The sequence below is a fragment of the Ambystoma mexicanum genome, chromosome 2p, assembly GCF_040938575.1.
Source record: "Ambystoma mexicanum isolate Mex_15411 chromosome 2p, UKY_AmexF1_1, whole genome shotgun sequence".
Lineage (NCBI taxonomy): Eukaryota > Metazoa > Chordata > Amphibia > Caudata > Ambystomatidae > Ambystoma > Ambystoma mexicanum.
This window is the reverse complement of record NC_090923.1, coordinates 1,368,817,101-1,368,843,522: the sequence shown is the minus strand read 5'-3', so window position 1 is coordinate 1,368,843,522 and position 26,422 is coordinate 1,368,817,101. Positions and strand designations below refer to the sequence as shown.

The window sequence follows — 26,422 nt, the reverse complement described above, 5'->3', positions numbered from 1 at the left end:
TGAGTATCAAGAATCAAACCTATTTCCATACGATACGTCACTGTATCCCTTACCCTCCCCCTTAACACGAGCTTAACACGAGCTTACTTCGCTTCACTGCCCTTCTGTTCCTTCTAGAGGTTCATTCTTGTCTGTATTTACAGAGGAGTCCTGATCATCTGGGAGACCTTGGGTGGATCCATACGGAGTGGCTGCGAAGTGTCTCCAAGCCATTAGGGATTCTGCCTCTTCCTCCTCTACTCTATTAGCCGCCTCATACCAGACCACTGTTTCAGCATCTGCCCATTTCAGATCATGCCACCACACCTCCATTTTGGGTCTGTGGTTCGCCTTCCAGCCCATTGCAATTCTGCACTTTGCCAGTATGTAGGCAAGGTCCTTCAATTTGCTAATGTGTTTCAGGTTGCGGGGTCTTGCAAAGCCCCCCACCATACATGCCCATAAGGATTCCACATCCAGCCGTATCTCTATCGGTTAGCCGGTGGGTGACCGCCCAAAAATGTCCTTATCTCTGGGCATGCCCAGAACAAATTACCATCCCAGTGTTCTCCTCCCCACGTTTAGGACATGCTTGTGTTTCTGTGCTCTTAAATCTGGCAACCTTCTGCGGGGGTCATGTACGTCCTATGTGTTTATATATAGTTGAATCTACTGCAACCTCTCATTTCTGGACACCTTTACAGAAGATAGTTGTTTATTTTCCAAAAGCATTTGGTACTAAAATTGTCAAGACAAAGAACTTTAAAGACTGAGAACAAGTCTACTACAAGTGGGCCAGGCAGAAGTCCATACTGAGGCCAGTGAGCAAGTCTCACTTTTCTTTGAGTTTGGTCTTTTTCTAAAGTGGTGGGGACAGTTAACAACTTAGGATTCTGACAAAAGTTTTATTTGGACTTGACAAGTACCCTTTGTTAGGGATGGAACTTCCTAATAGCGATGGGTTAGTTGGGTTTTTTGGTTTTTAGTTAAATAAAACCTGTGACACATGATGTGTAGTCCGAGTCCTTCTGGTTCACCACAGTATGTATAATTGTAGTTTGTCACACCCAATTAAAACCATTATCGGAACACTGTAAGGGGGCGATTTTAACCTCTGACAGGATCCCCTGATCTAATGTAGTGTTACCGCATATGAGGGTCGCTAAACTCCGTAGATGTGCTTAAACTTTCAGAGCCACTGTATGTGAATGGGTTTTAGAAGACTGCTTTACTTTTTTTTTTTTTTTATGGGAAATACTTTTTCACAAATTTGGTTTCGAACCACTAAGGAAAGCATGCCATCAGTCAAGATACTTGTGTATCTATTTGTTTTTTGCCTTAAAACACTAGGTTTGTGTGTGAATATTGTTCATATGGAAGACAAATGCATAAACTAGTGTGTATGATGTATTGTTTTCATAAATGTGTGCTTGGACGTTTTTCTTGCAACCTAATTTTCTCTCAGCCAGCAGGTCATTCTCACATTGATTTTTTTATTTTTTTTAAACTTTATTTTTGCATTTTAGTAAACATGTGTACCAACAAGCCCAAACATTGGGCTACTAACATGCCGCCGATTGCCCCCCTCACGCCCGCCCCCACCCTCCAACAGTCCCCATCACACAAGAGGCAGTTAACGCATTTACATTTACACAGGAGAAGTCTGTGGTGGCTCATCAGTTGTCTCGGTTGGTGCTGCGCTAGAGAGGAGGTGCGAGATGTACGGGCCCCATATATCTGGGGGTCTTGCGTGGTGGGGAAGTGTCTTTATGAATTCTGCTTCCATTTCTTGGCAGTATGTGATGTCCCTCTTCCAGTTCGCTAGAGTGGGGGGTGTGCCTCGTCCCCACGCCATGGCTACTCTCCTACGTGCCAAAACCAATAACATGCTTGCCAGTTTCCTGACGTGTGAGGACCGGGGTCTTGTTAGGCTGAGGAGCGCCACCAGTGGCGAGTGTCCCACTCTCTCGCCGATTATTGCGTCAGTTTCGTCGAGCACATCTGACCAGAATTTAGACACTGGCGGGCAACTCCACGCTAGGTGCAGGAAGTCTGCATCCGGGGACCCGCAACGGTCGCAAGATGCATTGGACCCAGGGTGGTGTCTGTTTCTCTTTTTAGGGGTATAATAGCTTTGATGCAGAAAGTTAAAGTGGATTTGTTTGAAGCAGGAATTGAGTGCCACTTTTTGAGTCTGTTGTAAGATATAGCTCCAGTCTTTATCAAGGATGGGGGTTTGAAGCGTGGTTTCCCATCTTGTCTTTATTTTGGGGTTTGAGGGAAGAGTGTCCGTGAGCAGGGTTTTGTAGATGGATGAGACTAGTTTGCCATCCCCTTGTGCCTGAATGGTCACATGCAGTAGTTGCCAGGTGGGAGGCTGTTGAGGGAATGTTAGGATCAGGGCCTGCAAGGTGTACCGCACTCTGAAGTACAAAAAGATGTCAAGGGAGGACGTGCCCCCCCTTTTCCCTCGCCTGCTGGGGTGTTGTGAAGGTGTCTTGTATGAAGAAGTCGCCAAATGTTTTTATTTTGCACTTTTCCTCCCAGATCAGATACACTTTCTCGGCGGTGAGTGGGACCCGGAAATGAATTTAGTAGAAGAGAGTATCTAAGCTGGATTTTGTACTTTTGGGCCATTTTCCGCCATATTGCGAAAGTGGATTGCTCTATGTTCAGCGTCGTGTGTGGCACAGCTTGATTGCTGATGATCACGGCCCTTACCAAGTTGGGTGAGGCTAGTGCCCGTTCGACTTGTACATGCGGTCTTACGAATTGGGCTTCGTACCAATGACTGAGAAACTGAGCTTGTGCCGCCCAGTAGTACCGTTCTAGATCGGGTAGAGCCAGGCTACCCTTATTGACAGGAAGCACGAGGGATGAGTAAGCCATCCTTGCAGGTTTGCCCGACCATATGAGGTCCAGAACTAGGCTTCTCAGACCCAGGAAGCGCCGGGACAGCAGGATGGGGATGTTGGCCAAAAGGTACAGGAGTTTGGGTAAGATTACCATTTTTACCAATGAGGCTCTCCTCCAGAGTGAGCGGTAGCGATTTCCACCTGTTTACCTTGTCTCTTTCAATGTGCTTTCGTAGTTGTCTTTGAATATATCTTGGTGGTTTAGGGACACTCTAATTCCTAGATATCGGACGTGGGCCGTCTCCCACTGAAAGTTAAAATCGTCTTGGACTATTTTGGTTTTTGTGTTTAAGGGAAAGACGATTGATTTCGATTGGTTAATTTTCAAGCCAGATACCAACCCAAACTTAATTATTTCTCGCATGATCGGGTTAAGGTTTTCGCTGGGGTTTTGCATGAACAGGACTGTCGTCGGCATAGTGATATTATTAGCCGGTGAGGTCCTATTTTAAGACCTCTCTGGATATGATGTTCCCTTAGGCCCGCTGCTAAGGGCTCCATCACAAGGGCGAATATCATGGCGGATAGTGGGCATCCCTGCCTAGTGCCACGCTGGAGGTTGATATGCGCCGAGCGAGTCGGCCCAAGCGTGATTGGTGATAGGGGCTGGTTATAGAGGAGTGAGACCAGCTTGATAAACTGTTTCCCGAGTCCAAGCTGCTGTAGCACGGCAAGCATAAAGGGCCACTCAACAGAGTCGAATGCCTTTTCGGCATCCAGCAGCAACGCCACTGCCTGCTGATCGGGGTCAAGTGCTGCCAGAACCCAAACATTCTGCGTATCCCGAATGTGGTGTTTCGGCCAGGCACGAATCCCGCTTGGTCGGTGAGTACCAGTACAGGCATTAATGGGAGAAGCCTATTAGCGAGGATCTTGGCCAGGATTTTGCTGTCCAGATTAATTAATGATATGGGGCGATAGGACTTACAATCTTCGGGAGGCTTGTCTTTTTTGTGTAGTAGTATTACGTTGGCTTCTCTTAGTGTCTGTGGGAGAATGCCGGATTTGATCGCTTCTCCGAAGACATTTCGCAGGAGAGGGGCAATGAGAGGGGCGAAGTGTTTATAAAACTCACCAGTTAGTCCGTCTGGCCTCGGGGCTTTGGAAGGCGGTAGACTTTTGATGGCTTCTTGGATCTCTTCCAGCGTTATGGGCGCATTCAGTAGTTACCCCCTCCACCCAGTAAAGTTCTGTGTCGTTGAGGTAGTTCCGGATCGCATCCGAGTCTGCTGGGCCCCCGGTGCTGTATAGGTCTTGGAAGAAAGCCCTGAATACCTCGACTATGTCTTCTTCTTTGTGCAGCATATTTCCCTGCGGTGTCCGGATGCTGTCCACCCTTGTCGGCCTCCTGTCTGCCGCTATAAGACGAGCAAGAAGGGCTCCAGGCTTCTGGCCTACGCCGTATTGCCTAATTCTGTGATTGTGCCCCAGAAATTTAATCTCCCGTTCAGCCAGTTTTCTAAAGTTCAACCTCGCCTGGATTTGGTCTGAATTGTGTGCGGCTTGCTGCTTTTCCAATTCCTTCAGGTGCGTTTCGCAGGTCTCTAGTTCGCGTCTGATAAGTGTCAGGATTCCGTTTTCCTTGGCTAGACAGACGCCTCTTACGTAGCATTTGAAAGATTCCCATAGCACTCCAGCAGAGTTGACTGTGCCTTGGTTAATGTCAAGAAAGGTGTTGATTTCCTCGCTTAGCTCGGTGGCGAATGTCAGATCAGCGAGGGATCTGGGTTTGAAGCGCCATTGTGGAGGTCGTGGCCTGGTGGTCGGCAGGTGGCATTCGAGTGTTAACCATGGCGTGGTCTGAGAAGGTTTTGGGGAGTATTTGACATGCGCCCCATTGCCAGTTGCTGTGAGCGGAGACTAGCAGATAGTCAATGCGAGAGTTCGTATTATGAACGCTTGAGTGGTATGTGTAGTCTCTGGCTTTCCAAGTCTGGGTCCTCCAAATGTCCGGTAGGTCAAACGCTTTGCAGATCTCCTGCACTTGTAGGCTGGCTTTGGACGGGTGTGCTGTTAACTTTGATTTATCTTTTTGTGGGTCGAGATGAGTATTCAGGTCGCCTCCTCAGATTATGGTAGCGTTTCGCACTTGAGAGGCGGGATAGCACCCAGTCAAAGTTGTTTGCGCTGTCTGTGTTGGGGGCGTAGGAGTTGACGAACACCACCTCCTCTCCCTCCACTATGCCCCGAACCAAAAGAGCCCTTCCCTCGTTATCTCTTTGTTTGGATCAGGCGAAACCCCAGTGAAGAGTGAAGAATAGCGACTCCCCTGACATGGGATAAATATGAAGAGAAGTAGCGATGGCAACCCCAGCCGCGGGCCCACAGGTGCTCATTTTGCAGCAAAAGGTGGGTTTCCTGAATCATTGCCACCTCGACCTTGTGGCGTCTAAGTAATTGCTGGATCTTGCATGTCTTAGCCGGGATTTTGCCCCCTCTAATGTTCCAGGTAGCTACTTTGAATGTACCAGTGATGATTTATATGACACCGGATTGCAGCAAGATCGGAGTCGTGGTCTGGACACATGGGCCGGCTGGATTGCATGGGAGCAGCGTTGGGTGGGAGGGCTCAAGAGGGGCGGGGCTCTGGGTGAGGCCCACGGTTAGGCGGTGGCGCATTGAGCGCATTTCGAGCGACAACAAGAAAACAAATTTCCTTAAGAGGACAACCACCAACTCGTCCATTTGGAACCCCCCCAAACTGGAACATAATGCGTGCTGTGCATGGGGCGTGGGTGGCCTTCCTAGGCTTAGTCCCAAACCTCCCGTTTGCGAAGATTGTCCTGATGGCTTGATTTCCTGCTTGCTTTGGGTCAGTGGCGCAGGTGCTTGTCACGACGGGACTCTCTCTGCTCTTTCTCTGTTTGAGGCTCCGGGCGTTTGGTTTGCAGATTTACATCCCCGCCTGTCGAGGTATAGTGTGGCTTCTTCTGGGGAGTTGAAGAAGTGGGTATTTCCCTCCAATTGAATGCGAAGCCTCGCCGGGAAGAGCATAGAGTACGTGATCTGGTTGGCACGTAATCTGTGTTTCACCTGGGTGAACGATCTCCTTTGGGCTTGGACTGACGGCGAAAAGTCCAGGTAAAACTGGATGTCGTCCCCGTCGAAGTGTAGTTTGCCCTTTTCCCTTGCCATTCTGAGGCTGGAGTCCCTGTCCTTGTAGCTTAGAAGCTTGGCAATGATCGGGCGGGCAGGGGCTCCCGGCGCCGGTCTTGTTGCAGGGATTCTGTGAGCTCTTTCCACTACGAACATTTGCGATAGGACTGTGGGACCAAAAAGCTCTGTGCATAATTTTTCGATTTGTGTTCTTCTATTCTGACTGGTAGTTGTCTTTCTCTGGTTCCGACTATCCTAATGGTATTTTGTCTGGAGCGGCCTTCCAAGTCCTCGTTTTTGGCGAGTAGTTTTCATTTGCCCCTCAAGCGTGGAGACCCGGGAAGTGAGTGCTGATGTGCCGTCGTCCAGATCTGACACTCTGTTCGGAGTCGAGCCGGTTGCTGTTTGTCGAGCCGGTGTTGTAACGGGTCCACCTTGGACGAGAGCAAGTCTATCTTGCTGTCTAGGCCGCCTATCCCAGCTTTTAATTCCATCAGGATTTCCCTAATGTCCGTTTGTTGCTGCAATTCTGCCTCCGACAGGTTGTTCGGGGATTCTGGGCGGTGTTCCGGCCTGGGTGTTTTAGGCGCTGGGCCTGCATCAAAATTGAGTCATTCCTGGGACTTGTCCGGCTTCCCCATCTTGAACTTGGCTATGGTGTTGGAGCGTCTGGTTTTGGGGTGTAGCCAAGGCGCGGGTGGGGCGATCAAATTTGGCCGCTTGATGCTGTGTGAGGGGCCGAGACCCAGCCGCGTGGGGAGACGCTATGGGATAAAATGGCGGGGACGCCGCGGAGCGACCCCGGTTTGTTGGCGATACGTAGACTCGCTATCTCGCCTGTTTTGCGTGCTTCTGTGGGACTCCGCGTGTCTCCCGCTCCCCACCTGCAGGTGTCTCGCTCCGCCACCGTCCCAGTGCTGGCTGTGGGTGCCCCGACTCCGGGCGATTTCCCACCCGTGCCGCTTTCTGGTGGAGGTGGCCGCGGCGGGTCCCGCGGGTGGCTCTTGTCTGTCTGCGAAGGATTTGGGCAGGCGGGTCGGGTCTCCTAGGCACCACTCAGGTCGTGGCTGTGCAGGCCGCACTATGCAGCGAGTTTCTCATGGAAGGCAGTCCGATTCACTCCGAATCTTTGACAGGGATGAGATGCCGTGCTAGGATATATTCTTTGCAGATTTAGTGGTTTTGCCACAGGATTGCCGCGATTAATCAGGATTCATGCGGGAGGCAACCGGAAGCTCACAGGGGAGCGGCCATCTTGGTGGCCCTCTAGCGCCACCCTCTGTCATTTTCACATTGAAAACAATTTATCTTTCCAAGCGCTTGGCCTAGCTAGCAGATGGTTATACAAAATGATCATCAAACAAGGTTTGTCATGGAACAAATTGTAGAACAACCTTATAGCCACAAATATTACTTTAGTGCTAATAGAATCAAACCTAGCTCTAGTATTAAAAATCTTACTGCTGACGGATTCTTCAATCCCATAAAATTTTTCTGCATTTTGCTTTCCAATATTTTGTTAATCCCTTGCACAAGGAAAGCTAAACATTTACAAGCAATCCCATAGAATTTTTCCATGGCACTAGCAAACACCCCAGCTGTAGACTTGCCTGTCCTTTCTTGCCCATGTGTGTTAAACCAAATCTATGGTAGCAAAAACCGTGTCAATCCACGAATTAGTGGGGTGCATAATTGACTGTCATGTTACTGCAGATTTATTTTGTCTTAATGATAATTAACTAGGAGGCAGCTATACAGGACTTTCCCAGGAGTCGCACATTATGACCCCAGAGTCACCCTGCACCATTAACTTGACCCAGCCGGAGAGACACATTTGGTAATTTGATTAAAATGTTAACTCTTTGAAACCCTCCTCGTGCGGGAGGGACCCTTTCTGCAAAAGTTGTCCTTGCCAATAAAGGGCTTTTTACCCCATTCTTACGCGTCTCATCAACGCATCCTTTAGAGAATGTAAGGTCCCTGATGCCTTGAAGAAAGTTGCGGTGACCCGCATAATAAAGTGTTGGAACCCAAAGACTATTTCAATCAGAGACCCATCTCCAATGTTCCTCTTTTACTGAAGGTAATTGACAAAGTGGCCACCTCTCAATTCCAAGCCCATTTGGATGCCGCCGAGATAGCATTCAAAGCAATCTGGTTTCAGGGCACACGACGGCACGGGGAGCGCCCTAGTCGACCTGTAGACGGAAATGCTTCACCTCTTAGATAAAAGCAAGGCAGGCTGATGTTGTTTGACCTCTAGGCAGCCTTCGACCTGGTGGACCACACTATGCTTATAAATACGTTGAAGAATATTGTTCACTGTTCCAATGAAGCCGTCACCTGGATTGAATCATTCCTGGACAACAGGATGTCCAGAGTTGTGTGGGGCTCGGCCAGCTCACGAGCAGAAATCATGAGATGCAGGGTTCCCCAGAGTGCTTCTCTCCCCATCCTGGTGTAATATATTCTGTCAACCCATATGTGTTCTGCTAGAACTGGGAGCAAGCTTTACAAATGATGCTGACTATTCTCAGCTGGTCATCGAGAGGACTGAGTATATGAGCAAGATGGATAGCCAACAACGCTATGTGCATAAATGCAGCCAAAACCAAGCTGTTGCTTTTTGGCTCGCCTCGGGGACGAGGGAAGCTTGCTTAATGCTACTCTAGCTTCATTATAGCTAACCATGCTATCCCTACCATTGCTAAAGTTAAAACATTAGGAGCATTCTTTGAAGCATCCCTGAGTTCAATATGGTTAATAAATCCCAATACCATCTAAGACTCTTGAGGTTGATAAAACCATGTGTCTCAGAAGCAAACTGCACTATCCTGGTGGAGAATTGATCATGCCTAGGATAGACTATTGCAGTGCTTTACACATTGGCGTCAGCAAGAGAGGCCTAGGATGGCTGCAGGTACTTCAAAACGATGCTGTTTGTATTGTAATAAATGTGTGCAGAAAAGAACCAATCTCAGCACACAGGAAAAAGCATTCACTGGTTTCCAGTTGAAGCTAGTTTGCTTCAAAGCACTTACTATTGTACATAAGTGTTCACTATGGACTGGCTCCAGTTTACCTTAAAAACCGCATCAAAGTCAATACCCCAAACAAATCAACTAGATCTACTGAGGGCATTTGCATGATAGTTCCTCGAAGTTATCGAGATAGAGGTTTGGGACGATCTTTCCCTGCTCTTGCTACCCAAGCATGGAACAACCTGCCCAGAGAGCTATGCTCAGATCCTGACCTCCTCTGCTTCAGCAAACGCCTTTAAAACACTTATTTGTATAATCGGATTGTCTTGTCTGCTGCTTTTCCTTTTTCCTTTCTCCTCTTATTTCTGCGCCCTGATGCCTGCGGGCTCCGGCGCATTACAAACTAACAAATACAGGGCATCTAGTGTACGTAGGCGCCAAATCCGTCAGGATGAACAAGAATCTGTAATCCACACACGCTGACCCCATAACTGTGTGTATCTAGGTGTAATTCCAATAGAAAATACTGATTTTTCCATACTAGCGTTATAGAAGGTCAAGATTCTATTAAAGACACAGAGGCGAAGGATTATGCTTTCTCTCTTGAAACGCGAGCAGCATTGAAAACTACAAACAATATAAAAATTGCACATTAAAAACTACATATCCCATATCCCAGATAGTCTATTTGTGTGTAGTCCATTTTGATATGTCGACTAAACCACATGTCCTTATTTAACCAAACCATTGCACAATGTCCCTTCTCTTCCTCTACATTCCTCTGTCTCCAATTTTAACTTCTGCCCTCCCCCAACCGATAGACGCTGCCTTAATCCCTGGCTTTATCTGTCCCTATTCATGTTTCTGTATTCATAATAATAATTTAATAATTTAGCATGTATATAATTTAATAGCATTTATATAGCGCTACGAACCCTCGGGGTAACTGAGCGCTGCTTATTACCCATGGTGTGTCGGAAGGATGAAAGGCTGAGTTGGGCCCTGCCGGGATTCGAACCTGCATCAGCAGGCTCTGCATAGATGTCAAAGCGAGCGCTCTACTCGCTGTGCTATCGGACTGGCTTCACCTCCGTTCCTGTAGAGTAATCAAACAACAAGCTGTGGCTAGCTGTGATAGGGTGGGTAATCGTTATGCCACCACAAAGCTGCACAACTTTAGTATCTCTTCTGTCAATTGCATTCTATTTCTGTCACAATTCTCATAACAAATATGCATCACAGATGCTATAACAAATATGTCTTGCATGTCTGTCCCAAATTCCATATAACGATTTGTCAGGTGGGATAATCCTTCGCCTCCGTGTCTTTCATAGAATCTTGACTTTCTATAATGCTACAGTGGAAAATCAGCATTCTATGTCCAGACTGGAGGCTCGGATTATGCTTGTTCAAAGCCTGCTTACCACCAATGCCGACATCTCCTCTATTGGTCTAAAATAAATGTTTAAACGTTGACTCACTAGACCAGTCTGCTGCCTTTAGGATGCCTTCCAACTTGGCCCATGCGTTATGACTTATAGCTCCTTTAATGGAATGCGCTCCGCAAGTACCAATGTCCATGTCCACCTGCAGCATACACCATCTAACCCATCTGGCTAGGGTTGCCCCTGCAACGGCCTTGAATGGTTTCCTTAATGAAATAAGCAATTGTGTCATTCCTGTAGCTCTAAGAGTACTAGTCATCTCTTTGTACTTTTTTAGGCACCGGACTGGACATAATTTAGGTTGGTCTGGGAAAGCCGAGTAGGAAACTGTTCTGATACCTGTCTTGGTTCTCTTGTTAATGTGAAACGTGACCCCCCTCCCCCCCCGGAAGGGCCAAAGGATAGTCATGACCACTGCTCAAGGGCCAATTACTTCACCACCTGTATGGTCCCAATGGACCCTGTCTTGGCGCCTATGGCACCAAGCTCATTACAAAGTGTGCTCTGCATACAGAATACAGAAAGCATGTGCATTTAGGCCGGGCGGGGGCCCTACCATTACAGGGAAGGCACGGGAGGAGTCGTAAGGTGGGGCCACAAGGCGGGGCCTAAAGGTAGTGGCTAGGGCCAGGCTATATAAGCCAGCCCCACCCGCATGCTGGTGCTTCGCGTTAGTCTCGCAGAGCAGCGTAACGCTTACCGCCGTCCAGAAGACTTACTTGGTTCAGCACGTGCATTTTCAGTCTCCGGAACCCTTGAGCATCTTACCTTGAATAAACCATGCCAATCGCTAGAAGCACTGCCATCTGCTTCCCATCTGCAGCCGCGCGTGCGCGCATCTTACCTTGAGGCCACGCCATCGCTGGAATTCCTGCTACCAACTCTTGAGTCCCTGCGTGCATCTTACCTGAGTCAGCCTCGCCATCGCTTGAAGGAGCACTGCTGCTACTTCCGACTCTGCAGCTGCTGCACTCAACTTACCAGTCTTTGCGGGTGCCGCCTAGCATCCTTACCTGTCCCGAACTCCCATCAACACGTGGCCATCTTCTGGCACAGCATCCACGCAGATCTTCATCTCCGGCAGCCTGAAGGAGTCCGGAAGCCGCTCACCAGCTACACCTGCAAAGGGAATAAGAAAACACTAGGTGAGCAGTTGCATAGACTATAGCACGTTAAGCCACGCAACTCGCGAACTTGGCGCAGTTTCTGGAACAGTCTACTTACCACCCATAGGTCCTCCGGGATAGACTTTTTTTTTCATCCTCACTTGCTCGTGGTCCATCATCATACCCAGGGGGAGAGAGGACAAAATATGGTTACGGACAATAGTCATTGGGGAAAATTATCACAAAGGATACGGCTAATAATCATAGTATTAAACCTACCTTCAGGACGGAATGGTCGCAGCCGGTCTGGACCTACACTCAGGACCAGTGAAGCAACTAGATCCATCTACAGCGCCTCTGCAGAAGGAAAGCAGGAAGGAGAGCCCATCCTTGCATCAAAACAGGTGAGCTTGCATGGGAAAACTCTTGTGCACTTCATTTTGGCACGAAAGGGTCGAGTGGAATCACGGCACCACCACACTATTCTCATCGCCTCTCATCTTCTCTCAAGAACAGTACCAGCACCCCGGGTCCTCGATACCGCTGCAGTTGAGGGACAGAAGCGATCCAAGGGAGTCAACTCCCGGGAGGGTTCCAACCGTGCCCCAACATCCCTGCAGGGACCAGGTGAGCTTAACAATGATCTCCCGTCTTTCGAGTGCTCTTTTATCTTACACTCTTTTGTAAGATATGAGGCAGAGCATTGTAGTGAGCTTTGCCGATATTGCTTTTCTTAAGTGCTCATTGTATGGCCAGGTATTAAACATATTCAGGACTGTATTCACGTCCCATGTCTGTGCATTTGGGTAATGGTGGCCTTAAAAGTCTTGCTCCTCTGAAGAGTCTACATACAAGTGGGTGTTCCCCTACCGCAATGTTCTCTATCTTAGGATGTCTGGCAGATATGGCTGACCTGCATGTGTTTACCGTTCTGTATGCTTTGCCCTGTGCTGCCAAAGCCGCTAGGAAATTCACTATCTGTATTACATCTGCTCTAGCGGGTTGTATGTGCTGTTCCACACACCTGCTAGTCCACCATGTCCAGGCCAATCTGTTGGTATTTCTGGTACCTGGTGCCCACGCTTTTTCAATTAATTTTTCAGCGTTACCCGAAAGTACTGGCTTTTGCCAGGCTGTCCAGAAATCGCCCACACAATCGGTCTCAATTCCCCTTCCTGGTTCAGTGGGTGATTCTCCCCCACTGGATTCCGAATCGGTTGCTGAACTGGGGCAGCACCAGCAGATTGTCAATTGACAATTCAAGAATGTCCCTGACCCTTATCAGACTCCTCCAGTCTGGCGTCAATAAAGTCTGTTGTCCCCTGACCTGTGCTACTGCTCTCGGAATCATTGCAAATGGGGGGGGGGGGAATGCATATTCTTTGTCCGGTCCCCACTCTTGTAGAAATGCATCCGTTGCCTCTGCTGCTGGATCTGGCCTCCCAGCTGAAGAATCGCTTCAGCTGAGCATTCAACCTGGATGCAAACAGATCTGTCTTGCATGGTCCTCATGTCCATTAAGGATGCAGATACTGTCCTGTCTAGTTGCCAGACGCTGGCATCTCTCAGGTGTCTCAAATTTCAGTCTGCCACTTTATTCTACAGACCCGGGAGATACTCTGCTGTAATGCTGATCGTGTTCTCTAGGCACATGTGCCAGAGGTCCTTTGCCAGCTCTGCTAGTATCTTGGACTTCGTCCCGCCCAGTCTGTTTATGTACTGCTGAGATGTTGTCCGTAGTACGCAACAGTTCACCTTGTCCTGGGCCCAGCATCTCTCTGCAAAGGACCCCACCATCAGCTCCAGACAATTGATATGAAGCGCCAGTTCCTTCCCAGACCACCTGCCTCCTGTTATCTCCTCAACGGGCCCCCTAGCCCCAACGGCTGGCATCTGATTCTATAAGGTCCGGGAATGAGCCAAATGACGCTCTCCTTTCAAGGCCTCCATGTGTCTGAACCACCACCATAATTCTGTCCTCGCCCCCGAGGAGATCAGTACTCTGTTCGTACGATAACACTTTTCTCAGGTGCTGGCTCTTCAGGTGTTGAGGCTCCGTAGTGTAGCGGCCCTGGGAAAACTCCTGAATGGATGATGCTAGTCTCCCTACTAGTCTGGCTAGCTTCCTGAGCGTTAACTCTTCTTTCGCTATTATTGAGCTGATCTCTTTCTTGAACACATTCACTTTTGTCTATCGGTAAGCTGAGCTTGGCTGCTCTCGTGTCTATCACGAACCCCTATTATCTGTACTGGTTCTAAAGCGGATTTCTCCCAATTTATTAGGAAGCCCAGCTCTTGTAATAGTTGGATTGTCTTCTCTGACTGCTCGACCAGCCTCCTCCTGTCTTGTCCCATCAGACAAGTAATCCAAGTATACCATCACTCTGATTCCCTTGCTCTCTGAGGTGACCCACTACTGTCTGCAGTAACTTTGTTAAAGCCCATGGCGCTGATGCTAGACAAAAATGGGAGGCATGTGAATTCACACTTCTGGCCTCCCGACAAAAATTGCAGGAATCTGTGACATTCCCTCGCTATTGGGATCATCAAATATGCATCCATGAGGTCTATCCTGACTAACCAGTCTTCCCTCTGCAATACGTCCCTTGAGAGATGGGTACCGTCCATCTTGAAATGCCCTGATGCTATGAATGCGTTCAAACTGCTCTATCACTGCTCTCTGCTGCTTTTTGCCTTTGACCAAGAACATAATGCTCACAAACCCGTTCGAGGAGTTGGAATTTCGAGCAATGGCACCTTACTTTTCTAGTTCTACTCTCTGCTTGCTTAACAACTTTGTCTTCGGGGAACCTCATAGGCCTTGGGTACTCTGTCTGTATTGGTTCCTGCCAGAATTCGAGCTGGAAACCTTGTACTGTTAGCTCAACCCATGTATCTTCTGATGACTCTCTCCACCGTTATAAGAACTGTGCTGTTCTCCCCCCTATCGCTGGGTCCCCTGCTACCACTAGGTGAGTGTGTCTTTGCTCAGTCTCACCTGTTGTCATGGCCAGTGGTCAAGGGCCATTATGTCCCACAGGGTCCCAATGGACCCATTCCTGGCGCCTTTGCAGCGTAACGCTTACCGCCGTCTACAGATCCTTACCTGTTTCCATTTCTGCATGCTTCTCTTCAGTCTCCAGAACTCCATCCTGCAACCGCGTGCATCTTGCCTGCAACCAGCCCCGCCATCACCCGAAGCTCAGCAAACCCGAATCCAACTCTACAGCCACCGCACACACCTTACCTGTCTCTGCTGATCCAAATCTTGCAGTGCCTTGCATTATTGCCTGTTCCGGACGCCCAACATCACCGGAGACATCCTCCGGCTCAGCATCCTCACGGATTCCGCCATCAGGTGCCATCGGGTCGAACCTGCAAGGGAGATAGAAAACACAAGGTTAGCAACTGCATGAATATTATTTTTTTATTTTTATTTTTAAATTTAGATTTTTATTGATTTTAAACCTCAGTATTAAACATACAGGTGGGTGCATGTTATATTCACATAGTAACACCAAGAAATAATTTCCTTACCACCTGAGGAAGGCTTTTAAAATCGAATACTCGTCTCCCCCTCATGGTGGGACGTTTTAAACCCATACCCCCTCCCACCCACCCCTTGACCTTGCACGTACAACTTTCCGGTACTTCAGCGTTTGTTGTGGCAATTTGTAGCGAGCGACATGTGTGGCGCTGATCAACGTTCGGGTTGAAGTTCGTTGGATGCATAGTGTAGATTTGTGATAGGCGTGTTAAATTGGCGGTGTATCCTGAGGTGTCCGATCCGGGCCTGGGCTGGATATTGCTTTCCTTACTGATCCCGAAATGTATTGGTTGGCAAAGTCGCACCAGGCCTCATGTCGTGCGGCCTTGTCATGGAGTGCTGCCGTAATTTTTTCCATAGTCTAGATGTTTATTGCAATCTGTATCCAGTCTTTTTTTAGTCTGGAGATGTGCATACTTCCATTTGATGACAATGCTCGCTCTAGCAGCCAATAGCAGGGGGGATACCAGTCCTCTGACTCTAATCAGCTCATCGTCGTCCTCTTCCAGACCGAAGAGGATCAGAAGGGGGAACGGTTCCCTTTCTATGCTGTCTAGCTGTTTGATCCATCCCAGGACCTCCTGCCAGTAGATGCGGGCCTTGGGGGCAGCCTCACCACATGTGCCAGTAATCGGCAACCATGCCACGTTGACGCCAGCACCTGGGGCTGGAGGACTGGAACATTTTGGAAAGCCGTCGTGGGTCGTACTGACATCTGTGGAGTAGCTTTGTTGCATGTAGCTTATATTGGGGTGCGATTGACACTTTAGATGGAGTTGCACAAATTCTGTCCCAGGCTTGTTGATCAAATTCCCTACCAAAGTCTTTCTCCCATCTCTCTTTTAGGTGGGAACTCGAGGGTTGATCCTTTTGAGATTAGAGCGCTGTTCATGCATATTTGTGGTGGTCGTGTCCAAGATTGTCGCAAAAGGCGTGAGCTCCCTTTGTGTTTTGGCCTTCCACTCATTCCTGGATAATACGCCTTTCAGTCGGAGGTATAGAAAAACCGGGATTGTGTAATTGGAGGGCTTCCTCAAGGTCCGTAATCAGAATGAATTTTCCGTTTCGCCACAGCTGGCCTACTCTCAAGTCCGGCGTCGAATCCCGGGAGACCAGAGATGGCTCAGAGGAGAGGGCCATGTGGTGACTCCGGCATTCCCTTCCTTCCATAGATTCCACAGCGTCCCTAGTATCGGGTGGTTGCGCAGTCTTCTCGTCAGTTTCGGTCTGGGGACCCATAACCACTCAGCGAGGGTAACGGGGGTCAGATTTTCGTTGTCTAATTGGATCCATTGCAGGTCTCTTCTGTCACACAGGTGAGGAATCGGGATCCTAAGATGGGTCGCCTTGTAGTATCGTTCTATGTCCGGTAGGCCTACTCCACCCCCCCCCCCCCCTGCTCTTTTGGTAGTATCAGGGTTTCATGATATTCTGGGTTTCTTCCCATTCCAAAGGAAATCTAATATGGCTTTCTTGACTTGTTTGAAGAATTGTTTCGGGATTGTGATGGGAAGGACCTGGAAGGGGTACAAGAAACGTGGGAAGCTCACCATCTTGATGGCATTCAGACGTCCCATCCAGGAGATCTTAAGAGATTTCCATTTTATAAGGTCCGCTTTGAGGAGTTGGGGGAAGTTTGTCTCGTAAAGATGTTCAAGATCTCTTGTTAGGTTGATCCCCAGGTATCTCAGTGTTGGGCCTCCGATGATTAATCCTAGGGTCTCAAGGTCTGCTCGGTGGTCCAGGGAGGGTTCTTGGAGTGGGAAGAGGATCGATTTGGTTTTGTTTATTTTGAAGCCTGAAAGTGTGCCATACTCTTCTAACAGGCGAATCGCTCGGGGAATCGATGACATCGGATTTAGTACGTGAAGTAGGATGTCGTCTGCGTACAGGGACAGTTTGTACTCTCTTACTTACTCGTAGTACCTCTACTTCGGGGTCTGCACAGAGCGTGTGGGCGAGGGGTTCCAGCGATAGTGCGAAGAGAATTGCTGAGAGGGGGCATCCTTGTCTCGTTCTGCATAAACCTTTTAACGCTTAGCTGCGCAACCTAAAAAATCTTGCGCATCATCTGGTAGCCCAACTCGCCTTTCTATTGGGGTCTTCTAAATCCCTGTTGGCTCCGTTTTGAACTCTCTTCCATCACTGCGTCTCTGTGGGCCATCTTCATACCTTAAGGGGAAAGAAAGGACATTACAATGTTACTGACAATAATCATTGGGGAAAAACCAACACAAAAGGATACGAACAATAATCTTTGCTACAAAACTTACCTCAAAGGCGGGATTGGTCACAGCCGGTCTGGCCACCACGCACAAGGACCAGTGACGCAACTTGGTCTATTTACAGCACTCCTGCTGAGAGAAAGCAGGACGGAGGGCTCATCCTTACAAAGCCACAGGGTATAACCAGCAACCCGAGCAGTCCACACCATTGCAGTCTAGGGAGGAGCGCAAGCCAGGGGAGTCCAGTCCAGTGAGGGCTCCAACCGTGACCCAACGTCCCCGCAGAGACCAGGTGAGCATAACACCTGTGTTTGTCTGTTGTCCTTTGTTATTGCCTCTCGAGCCACTGCCTCTATCCCTTCCTCTCAACTGAAAGAAGGGGGTGGGTCTGCGTTCTCCTTGATTCCTCCAGTCATTCCTGGTATTGTAGTTGGGCCTGTATGAGGAGAATCGGCTGGCTGAGCTGCCCCTTCCTCTGCCAGCCCTTCCAAAAACCTTACGGCTAAAGACTAATGATGCCTATGACTAATCTATTGCGGCCTAAGTATTTGTGAACTTTGCAATCTCCTTAATAAAAGCATCTCCAAACAGTTTACCTTTACTGCTGGATGTTGATTCTGTTGTAGCTAGTTTGTTCATTTTGAGGTCTATTTTGACGAGCATGGGCCTCTATCGTTAAGTTGTCAGGGCGTTGTCGGCATTGCCGAGTAGGCATGGTGACCTCTGCGCCCAGCCCACTAGTATTTCCGGGTCTACGGCTGTCTTGCCTCTTCTGCCATTTGCCAGATTATAATTGGGCCTAGGACATCTAGGAGTTTATCCTGGCACGATCTCCAGGATCTATCTATCCCCTTCTTGATGTCCCTGCCATAGCTACCCATGAAGGATAGCATATTCATCAATTTCCGGCATTTCCGCCATGTTTTCTGTCACTTGGGGCCTGGGGAATTCTGCCCGTAGTTTGCTCCTGGCCTCTTTGGATAGGGTGTTACGAATTCTCCTCTTTATGTAATTGGCAATCTTGGCTGGGGGCTCCCACTCTTCCGACCTGGGGTGGATGAGAGTGTCTGGGTCGAATCAATCTCTTCTTCCTCCCTTTGTCTTTTCTTTTTCTTGGCAGCTTGTCAGGAGGGCTTAGGTGATGATATATTACGCTCTTCTGAGCTTTCCTCAGACGTCTCATCCCACTCTTCCTCCTCCAAGTTCTCTGAATAGGACTCATCCATGTATCCCTTGCCTTTCCTCCCCCCTTTTTTTCTCGCCACCTCTCCTCTTACATGGTGTTCCCAGGGGGTTCGACTGTTGTGGGCCTTTTGGGCTTTCTTTCCTCCCCCTTGCCCCTCTCAGTATCTCCCTGGGGCTTCTCCCCTCAGGGCCTCCATCCCATGGGAGCATATAATAAGGTCCTCCACAAAGCTCCTACCTTGTTATAGTTTCCTCACCCCCTGCCCCCCTGCTCCCCCTCACCACCAACCTGCTCCCAGTACACATTGTACTGCTTGGCCTTAGTTGGATGCTGTCCACTGTCTGCTAGTATGGGGTTCCTCAAATTCCTCACTGGAGTTGTGCGTTTTTATGCTGATGTGTTCTTTGCATGGTTCTTGGGCCTGTCCTTGTCTCAGATTTGCAACTAAGGGGGCCTGGGTTAATTATTATATTAGTTTATTCTGGGCCTGTGCCCGTATACCGTGCTTGGCACTTTCCAGATGACAGCTGCTGCCTCCTTTGTCTGATTATAGGAGAAATTCCCTTCCACCGACTTGCTGGTTTTCGGTAACTTTATTTGCCACCAGCTGGCATTCTCCTATCTCTGCTCACTTTGTGTCAGCTTTTGAGCAGATTATGCTCTGTTACGCTGTTGCACTCTTTGATCTTGCTCTCAAATGTGCTGTTATTAATGACCAATATTAAGTGATCTGTTATTTCCCTTGAAGGGAGCGTTATGATCTTTACAGTTTTCATTTTGGGGAAATGAGCTTGTTCTTCACTATTTTAGTGTTCTTCAGTGAATGCTTGGGCCTTTAAAATATGTCCCTCTAAAGCAGTGTTGTCGATTTCTAAATTCTGTGTAAACTCAGCAATAACAGTTTTTCTTGGTCACATGTTATTTTTAAACTGTGGAGACCGGGGAGTAATTTTGATTTGTCATATGAAAAGATGTCTAAAATAAGTCTTAATAAAATAAATTTAAAAAATAACCTTTTTTAAATAAGCCTTTTAACTGAACACAAAGCAGGGCCTGACATATACTTAACCTTTGCTAATGCTCTAGGGTCCTGGCCTCGACCTTCTTGCCTACTGGTCCATGGCGTTGTGCATGTTGACCTTTCTGCGACCTCGCTAGATGCTGTGTCAATAAGTACAGGCTCCACACAATATGTAAGATTGACTCCAAGCCTCATAGCCAGCTTAGCCAGTGAATTAACAGTGCAAAGTAGGCAGCAATTCACAGTGCCGTGTGCAAAACCTATGCTGCAGTCTTCTCTCCATGAAGCTGTAGCCTTCACCGCCTTGTTCCCTCGTCTCCCAAATCTATTTTTAATTGACTTAAATTAATTTACCCAGAATTTTAAAAAATCTTTTAAAGATTTAAAAGAAAAATCTTTGTCCACTTAACTTCCCAAAATAGGCAGTCAAATATTCTTAACTCCAACTCTAATCTGGATCCCCGATTTGACATTTTGATCAGGGTTACTTCACCAAATTGTAGTCGCATGTTATGGTGATGCATAAACCCACTTTGGAGACGCTTGTAAGATGCATGGAAAAAACATACAGCCCTACCGATATCCTAAACTTCTAATTTGAGAAACCAAACCATGTGGTCAAGTTGGTAAGAACCCATTAATGTCATACCCAATAGTGTTTTTTTAAAGCCATGATTTGAACCAAGATGGACAAATCCGGTCTGAGGACGCACAGGCTATCCAAAGTGAATATTCGGAGATGACGCACCTTAACCACCATTGCATGTAATATCATGCTGACAACTTATGCAGTTTGGGAATTAGACGTGTCCACACCAATCTTCCGTAGAATGTTCTACTCCATAGGGATTCTCTACCTTTCAGGAACCATGCTTGTAAATGCAATGTTTGTGTTATGAAAAAGTAGATTTTGTTAAATTGCATTGCACACTAACTTGTTTTGGAACCTGTGTGCAATAAATTGTCCCAATCCTGTGACTCCATCCGCAGCAGAGTTGTGGAATGATGCAATCATTTGAAAGATGGATTAAAAAAAATAAAAAAATCAAACGCAATTGGAAGGATTCTGAATGGGCCGAAGTCCCCAAGTGCTGAAATAATTGTTTAGCTCCAGTGTGCATATAGAGCATTTTATAGAAGCAGATTTGCACTCGGGACCTGTATACTTCCTACCTGCACCTATCAACATCACTGGTTTGCATCTACCTCTCCTGCTAATCCACCTGTCTTGCTGAGCCATGTGCACATAGGCCAACAAATGAATGAGGAATGCGGTTTATGACAGTGCACGTTACATATATTCTTAAAGATACTGAAACATCAATGTTTTTCACATAATCTAAAGAAATTGCAACTACTTGATAAATAATTGGACCGCAAATGAAGGAAAGGCCACAAGAAAGCCATGCTTGAATACCTTAAAGACAGAAGAGAAGCATGCAGAAGTTGGCATGGCTAAATCTGACTTCTACACTAGACTTAGTCACCGATCCCCAACAGGAGGCCATTAAAAACGGCAGAAGTCAGAAACTGACCATCTCTTACAACCACCATGAGTCCTTGGCCCTACAACTCGCTGGCTACACTTTATTTGAATTTTTCTTACCTTAACCCCCTCTCTCGATTTGTAAAGCTTTTTGTAGTCCTACACTTTCCTCTTTATTCTCCCTTTCTCATATGCAGCAGAGGTTTCACGATGCCTAATTCTTTCCTCCTCTCCTGCTTCCATTCGGGACTTTTCCTATGAGTTCAATGATGCCTTTCGCAAACCGTTTGGGAAAAAAAACAGGCTTGATCAGAAAAATCTTAACTAGAGAACGAGTTTAAATTGTAGACATTTGAACTAATTGTTGCATAAAGCTGCTTTCAAGCAAGTTGGGTCTTTCCAATAAGCAAATATGCTGCTAGACTGCTCCAAGGCTGGCTTTTGACTGACAAAACGCAGAAGCCATGCTGCTTTTGATTTGGGATGTCTTAAACTCTTGCTGTCCAAGACCATGAGGCTGATCTGATACCTCTGCGTATTTTGATAACATTTTACAAGATTGTGATGCTTAGTTTGGTATCAAGGATGTTGGCATTTACTGGTTCTTGTCCTTTGCCAATAACCACTGTTTAAGTATTACAATATATAGCTTATGAGTCCAAGAAAGTTCTTGAGGGGTTTGCCGCGGCTCCTCGCTTTAAAGCGCTCACCCTTCTGCCCATTTCATTAGATGTGTTAACATTTCTTGTCACAACTAAGCTGAAGACATCCCGCTCATCCTCAAGAAATTTAGCCTGGACTTGTTCAGTCTTGCTGCATATTGCCTATTGACTCTTGGATGGCTCTCAACTACTTCCTTCTTAAACTAGGTAAACAATTACTTTCCACTGGGAATCCTGCCTTAAACCCAAGAACTGATTTGATTAACCATTCTTTCCTTCTCACTCCATGCAGGCTTCTCCCTGGGCCCTCAGATGAGGTGGGCAAAAAAGCTTTTTGGATGCCTGAAAGCTCTTAAAAGCATCCTCCCTTACCTTTTTCTTAAAACAAATGCACTGCTATTGTCAAAATTGGGATCCCTTAATTGAACTAAGGGAACAGCTTGTACCTAGGTGCCCCTTCCTACCTTATTGTAAGACTACTGCGTGCACAGACAGTTGCAAAGTATGCCTTTCTTAAATTGGGATTTAAGGGACCTATATGAACGTTGGCTTCCACTTGGTCGATGTTGTATCAAATTTAAGGCAATTGACTGTACAAGCCAGTTTCTTGTAACTTGAACAGTATTTCGTCCATGGTCAATCTTCTCCCACTGGCTTTTTGCTACTTGTTCTTTTTGGAGGTCTTCATTTTGTGGGCACTCGAGTCAGTTTTGATCTTTCTCTCCAGACATGCATTTACACTTAGCTTATCCATTATCCTTTTCGATAATTCCGAGCGGTACAGTTATGTGAAAATAAAATCCCTATCCTTGACCACCTCCATGGACTGTTACCCTGTTCTCTTAGGCTTTTATGCTTGATAGACCAGTATTCTGATCTGCAGTTCTGGTATAGCCAGTGGCATAGCTCTTAATCATTAAGAGGCTTCCTTCTCAATTGCTTACTTCCAATATTGCATTTGGATCTAACTAAGTGACTATGCTGATATGGCATGCTGCAGATCAGTTCCATCCCCTGTAGCCCACTTGTTTACAATGCATTCACCTTTGCAACCAGCGCACCCTGGGTGTGGTTCCTTCTGATGGTTACTGTGCCACTCCCAGATTTTCCCTTTGGGTGGTATTAACAGGTTACGCAATCACGTTTCATACAAACAAGCCTACATGTTTAAAGGGTTCACTTGAGCACAACTAGAGGACATCAAGCGTCAAACAGCGGACTATACTCGTAGGTACTATAAATTTAGCCCTCCGGTAATATGCCTGCTTAAAGGAGCATAGTCTGTATTGCCCACTTTTGCTAACTAGTACGCATCAATGTACCTGCGAATGTCTGTGTGCTTGCTAACATAAGTTGTTTCTTCAAAAAAAGTGGCAAACAAGTATTTGGCATTATTTGTAATCATTTGGCCACTTATCACCCCATGGACAATCAAAGCTCAGCCTTTAGAATCTTTAACTTTTCAATGAGCCGAAAACCTACCGCCCCCAAACTATGATGCACACTCCCCTGGAGTACTTGGGATAAGAGGAGAACGATCTGTGACGGCCCAATGAAATGACAAACTGTGTTTTATCCAAGGGAGTTGGCAATAGCCACCTGATGCCTTTGCATTTACACCACCACCCTTTGGCCTTTCGATGGCCAGTTGAGATCCTGGATGTTCCAAGTCATCTTATTCCATTAGCCATACCTTTAAAACCTGTGAAACTGTCTGCCCAAGCAATCTTTGAGTACAGCAGAAGTTTCCCTGCAACTTTGTCCTCTGTATCGAGCATGGGGGCCACCCAAACCTTCTCTGGCTGAAGCACCCACATTTTGAAATAAAATCGCGATACTATCAATGAAGTAGATAAAACGTGCTGTCTGCCACAATAATAAAAATAACCTGACAAACTCTCCTCCTGCCACCCCCACCCCCAATCTGTCAGATCATACCCCCTAAAACGGTATCCTATTTGCATGAGAACCACTCCAGGCCCAGCTAGCCCCGAAATCTACTGCAGCCACAACCGAGCATGAACAACAAACTTTGCAAGCAAGAATTGCACCCTTAGGTCAACCAGTGCCCCTGCCAGAGGACATGCCATGGTTATTCCTACTTGCTGAGCTTGTAAGACTGCTTGATGTTGAGTCCAAGAAATCACAAGCCTCTACAGGGGATTGAAAGAACAGCACCCTTATATTATATTCCATGCGGAGCCTTGTAGGGAAAAGAATCACCTATTTTAGACCTTTCTTTCTTGGTCTCCTCTTGACATCCAAGAATGTCCTCCTGGAGGCCTGGACTTTGTTGGAAAAAAAGTCTGTGAAGAGATGCACGTGATCACCCTGTTATACAAGGGTTCGCTTTTTCCTAGAACAGCGTAATGCGAAGTCCCAATCCCTATAGTTAAGCAATGATTGGTCTGAGTCCACCAGGAACAAGTGTCTTCCCTCTAGGAATACGATGAGCTGACTCAACCAAAAATGCGGAGAAAATGCCATCCTGACCCAGAAACTCAAGCAGGATTGATTCCATTAAGAGTTTCATTGACCTGGGGTAGCTGATTCAGGGATCCCAACTATCCTCTGATTGTTCCGCCAGGATCTGGATTCACGATCCTCCGGCTTATCCGATAGTTCTTTGAGCGCTTTTTGAATTTGGACGTTTCTTTCTAAGTTCATCCTCAACTGTATACAGATTAGGTTCAGCCTCATCTAACCTATCACCATGTTTATTTAGCCTAACCTGCATATGATCTACCTTACAGGTCAATGTGTCAAGCTTACTGCCCAAAGACTGGATGCCCACCTGTAGCTGTGTTAAAATTATGTTAATATCCTGCAAAGCACCTGTAGATGGATTGGGCTGTAAATCCGTGTCTGCATACATTCCTGAATCTGGTCATGGGAGGGGGGGGAGGTCTGGAATTGTAGTTTTAGACTGGTGCCCTTCTGAATTTCCTATATTGGATGGAGTCGTGATGTATTGGCCCCAGCAGACGTTATGTATACCAATCATGGATGGAACGGACAGGTAAGTCAATCAAAGCAAAGCTCTGCTCAGAATCTCAGAGGTCTGAGGTTATATACCTCGGGTCAGGATGCAAAAAAGTCAGATTTCTTCAAAAATGGTGTTCACATATAATCCAGAGTTCTTACTGAGCACTGTTTTATAAACACTAACCAATAGATAGCCTGCACCCTGCACTTGGATCATCTTGCCGTATTCAGTTAACAGCCGCTCCGCCTGAAGCATGGTGGGCCCGGGATCATTAAAAAAACTCCACAAAATGCAGCATAGAAAGTAGCAGGAACAGGGACACTGAGCCAAGTGTAAGGCCAGCGGACGTGCCTTCCATTGCTCCCCAATCTGCAGCATACGTCGAGCAAGCTGCTTTTCTCTCGTCTATGCTCTCATAGCGAGGTCCGGACCTGCCCTGTGTCTGGGGGATTCCAGCCTTCTCCACCCGACTTTGAAGTTATAAGAGAGGGTACACCGTCAAAGCGTTGATCCTTTATTCACAATCCTACTGTAGTTCAGGCACTACCCACCAATAACATTGAAGCAGCCGGGTGTCCTCTGGACTCACTGTCTCATTTGCGTCTGAATCTGGTGCCAATCTGCACCGGACAACACTTCTCCTTGGGTTGAGGTCTTTCTGAGGCTCCTGACCACTGTGCAAGATACCCCTGAGTCACATCTGCCCACCATGGCAGTCGTTTCAATAGTGTGGTAAAACCACACTGCTTGTGAAATTCCACCGGAAGATGGTAGTCCTTATAGATGCCTGGAGTATTCCACCAGTGGATCCCTTTCAAGCCGCTCCGGCACTGAGGAAGAAAGCGAGGATTTTTCCCAGATATGCGAGTGCTGACGGAGAGCTCACTCAAAGGCAGCCATCTTGGCTGGTCACCTGAGCGCCCCACCCCATCTTAATTAAAAATGTGTTCTTAGTGGTTGGGCCATGAGTCCGGCAGCACTCCTCATTGGTTCTGCACTTTTCTTGAAGGGAGAACATAAAAGGTTTAACTTGGATCTTTCACCCTGCTTGCAGACTTGGTGGAATTCAGTAGGAGTCCTCTCCGTCTCTATGCTGTTCAATGTGCATCTATTTCCTCTTTTAGTTGGTTTAAAAAAGTGGATGACCTAATCTATTCTTATGTGGACGATACATATTTAAGTGGCAGGAGCAGAGGGAATTCAAGGTGCTCCTGCATAGCCTCTCAGCCGTCAAGAAATGGAATGAGCGCGCACCACCACCAGTTGCATGGGGGATAAAACTGAGCCGATACTTTTTATAGCAGAAAATTATGTAAGTAACTGTAACCCATTGTACATATCTGTAGTGGGCCTTTTCATTTCTTCTGATTAGTAACATTAAATCTTGGCTTTTTCTCTGAAGCCCTGCTGACGTCGTGGCTTCCTTTGCAACCCAGTGAGCAGCGGCAGAATCGTGCATTTCCTCTATTAAACACAGCTTTAGTGGTGGGTGCCACTATTCTATATCGACTATTGCGATTCCTTTTATTCAGGTTTGCCCTTCTTCCTCATGAAAGCGCTCCAGTGGACTCCAAATGTGTCTGATTTGTGGGTTATGTAGATGTGAATATGCTTTGGTTATCCATCCAAAATGGGGTTAGGTTTATAAATGCTTGTCTGACTTAAAAATGCATTTGCTCCCATGCCCCATGGCGCATTGTCTGTAAGTGGGTACAGTACAGATGGACCAGAAAATATGGGATTATGCTGCTTTGTTGTTCAAGCTGGTAAACTATATCATTTGCTCA

The 26,422-nt window shown here is 47.1% G+C and overlaps 1 protein-coding gene across 11 annotated transcripts in view; it reads left to right on the top strand.

The window, feature by feature from the left end:
- The window catches only part of USP22 (ubiquitin specific peptidase 22), a 1,065,482-nt gene that overhangs the window by 48,712 nt on the left and 990,348 nt on the right, over window positions 1–26,422 (top strand). For 4 of the 11 annotated variants that reach the window (XM_069645745.1, XM_069645748.1, XM_069645746.1 and 1 more), the window contains exon 2: window positions 14,659–14,922. The exons of the other annotated variants lie outside the window; for them this stretch is intronic. In XM_069645745.1, the coding sequence (XP_069501846.1) occupies window positions 14,659–14,922 (264 nt within the window). The remainder of the gene's footprint in view (window positions 1–14,658; window positions 14,923–26,422) is intronic. 11 annotated transcript variants of the gene reach the window in all.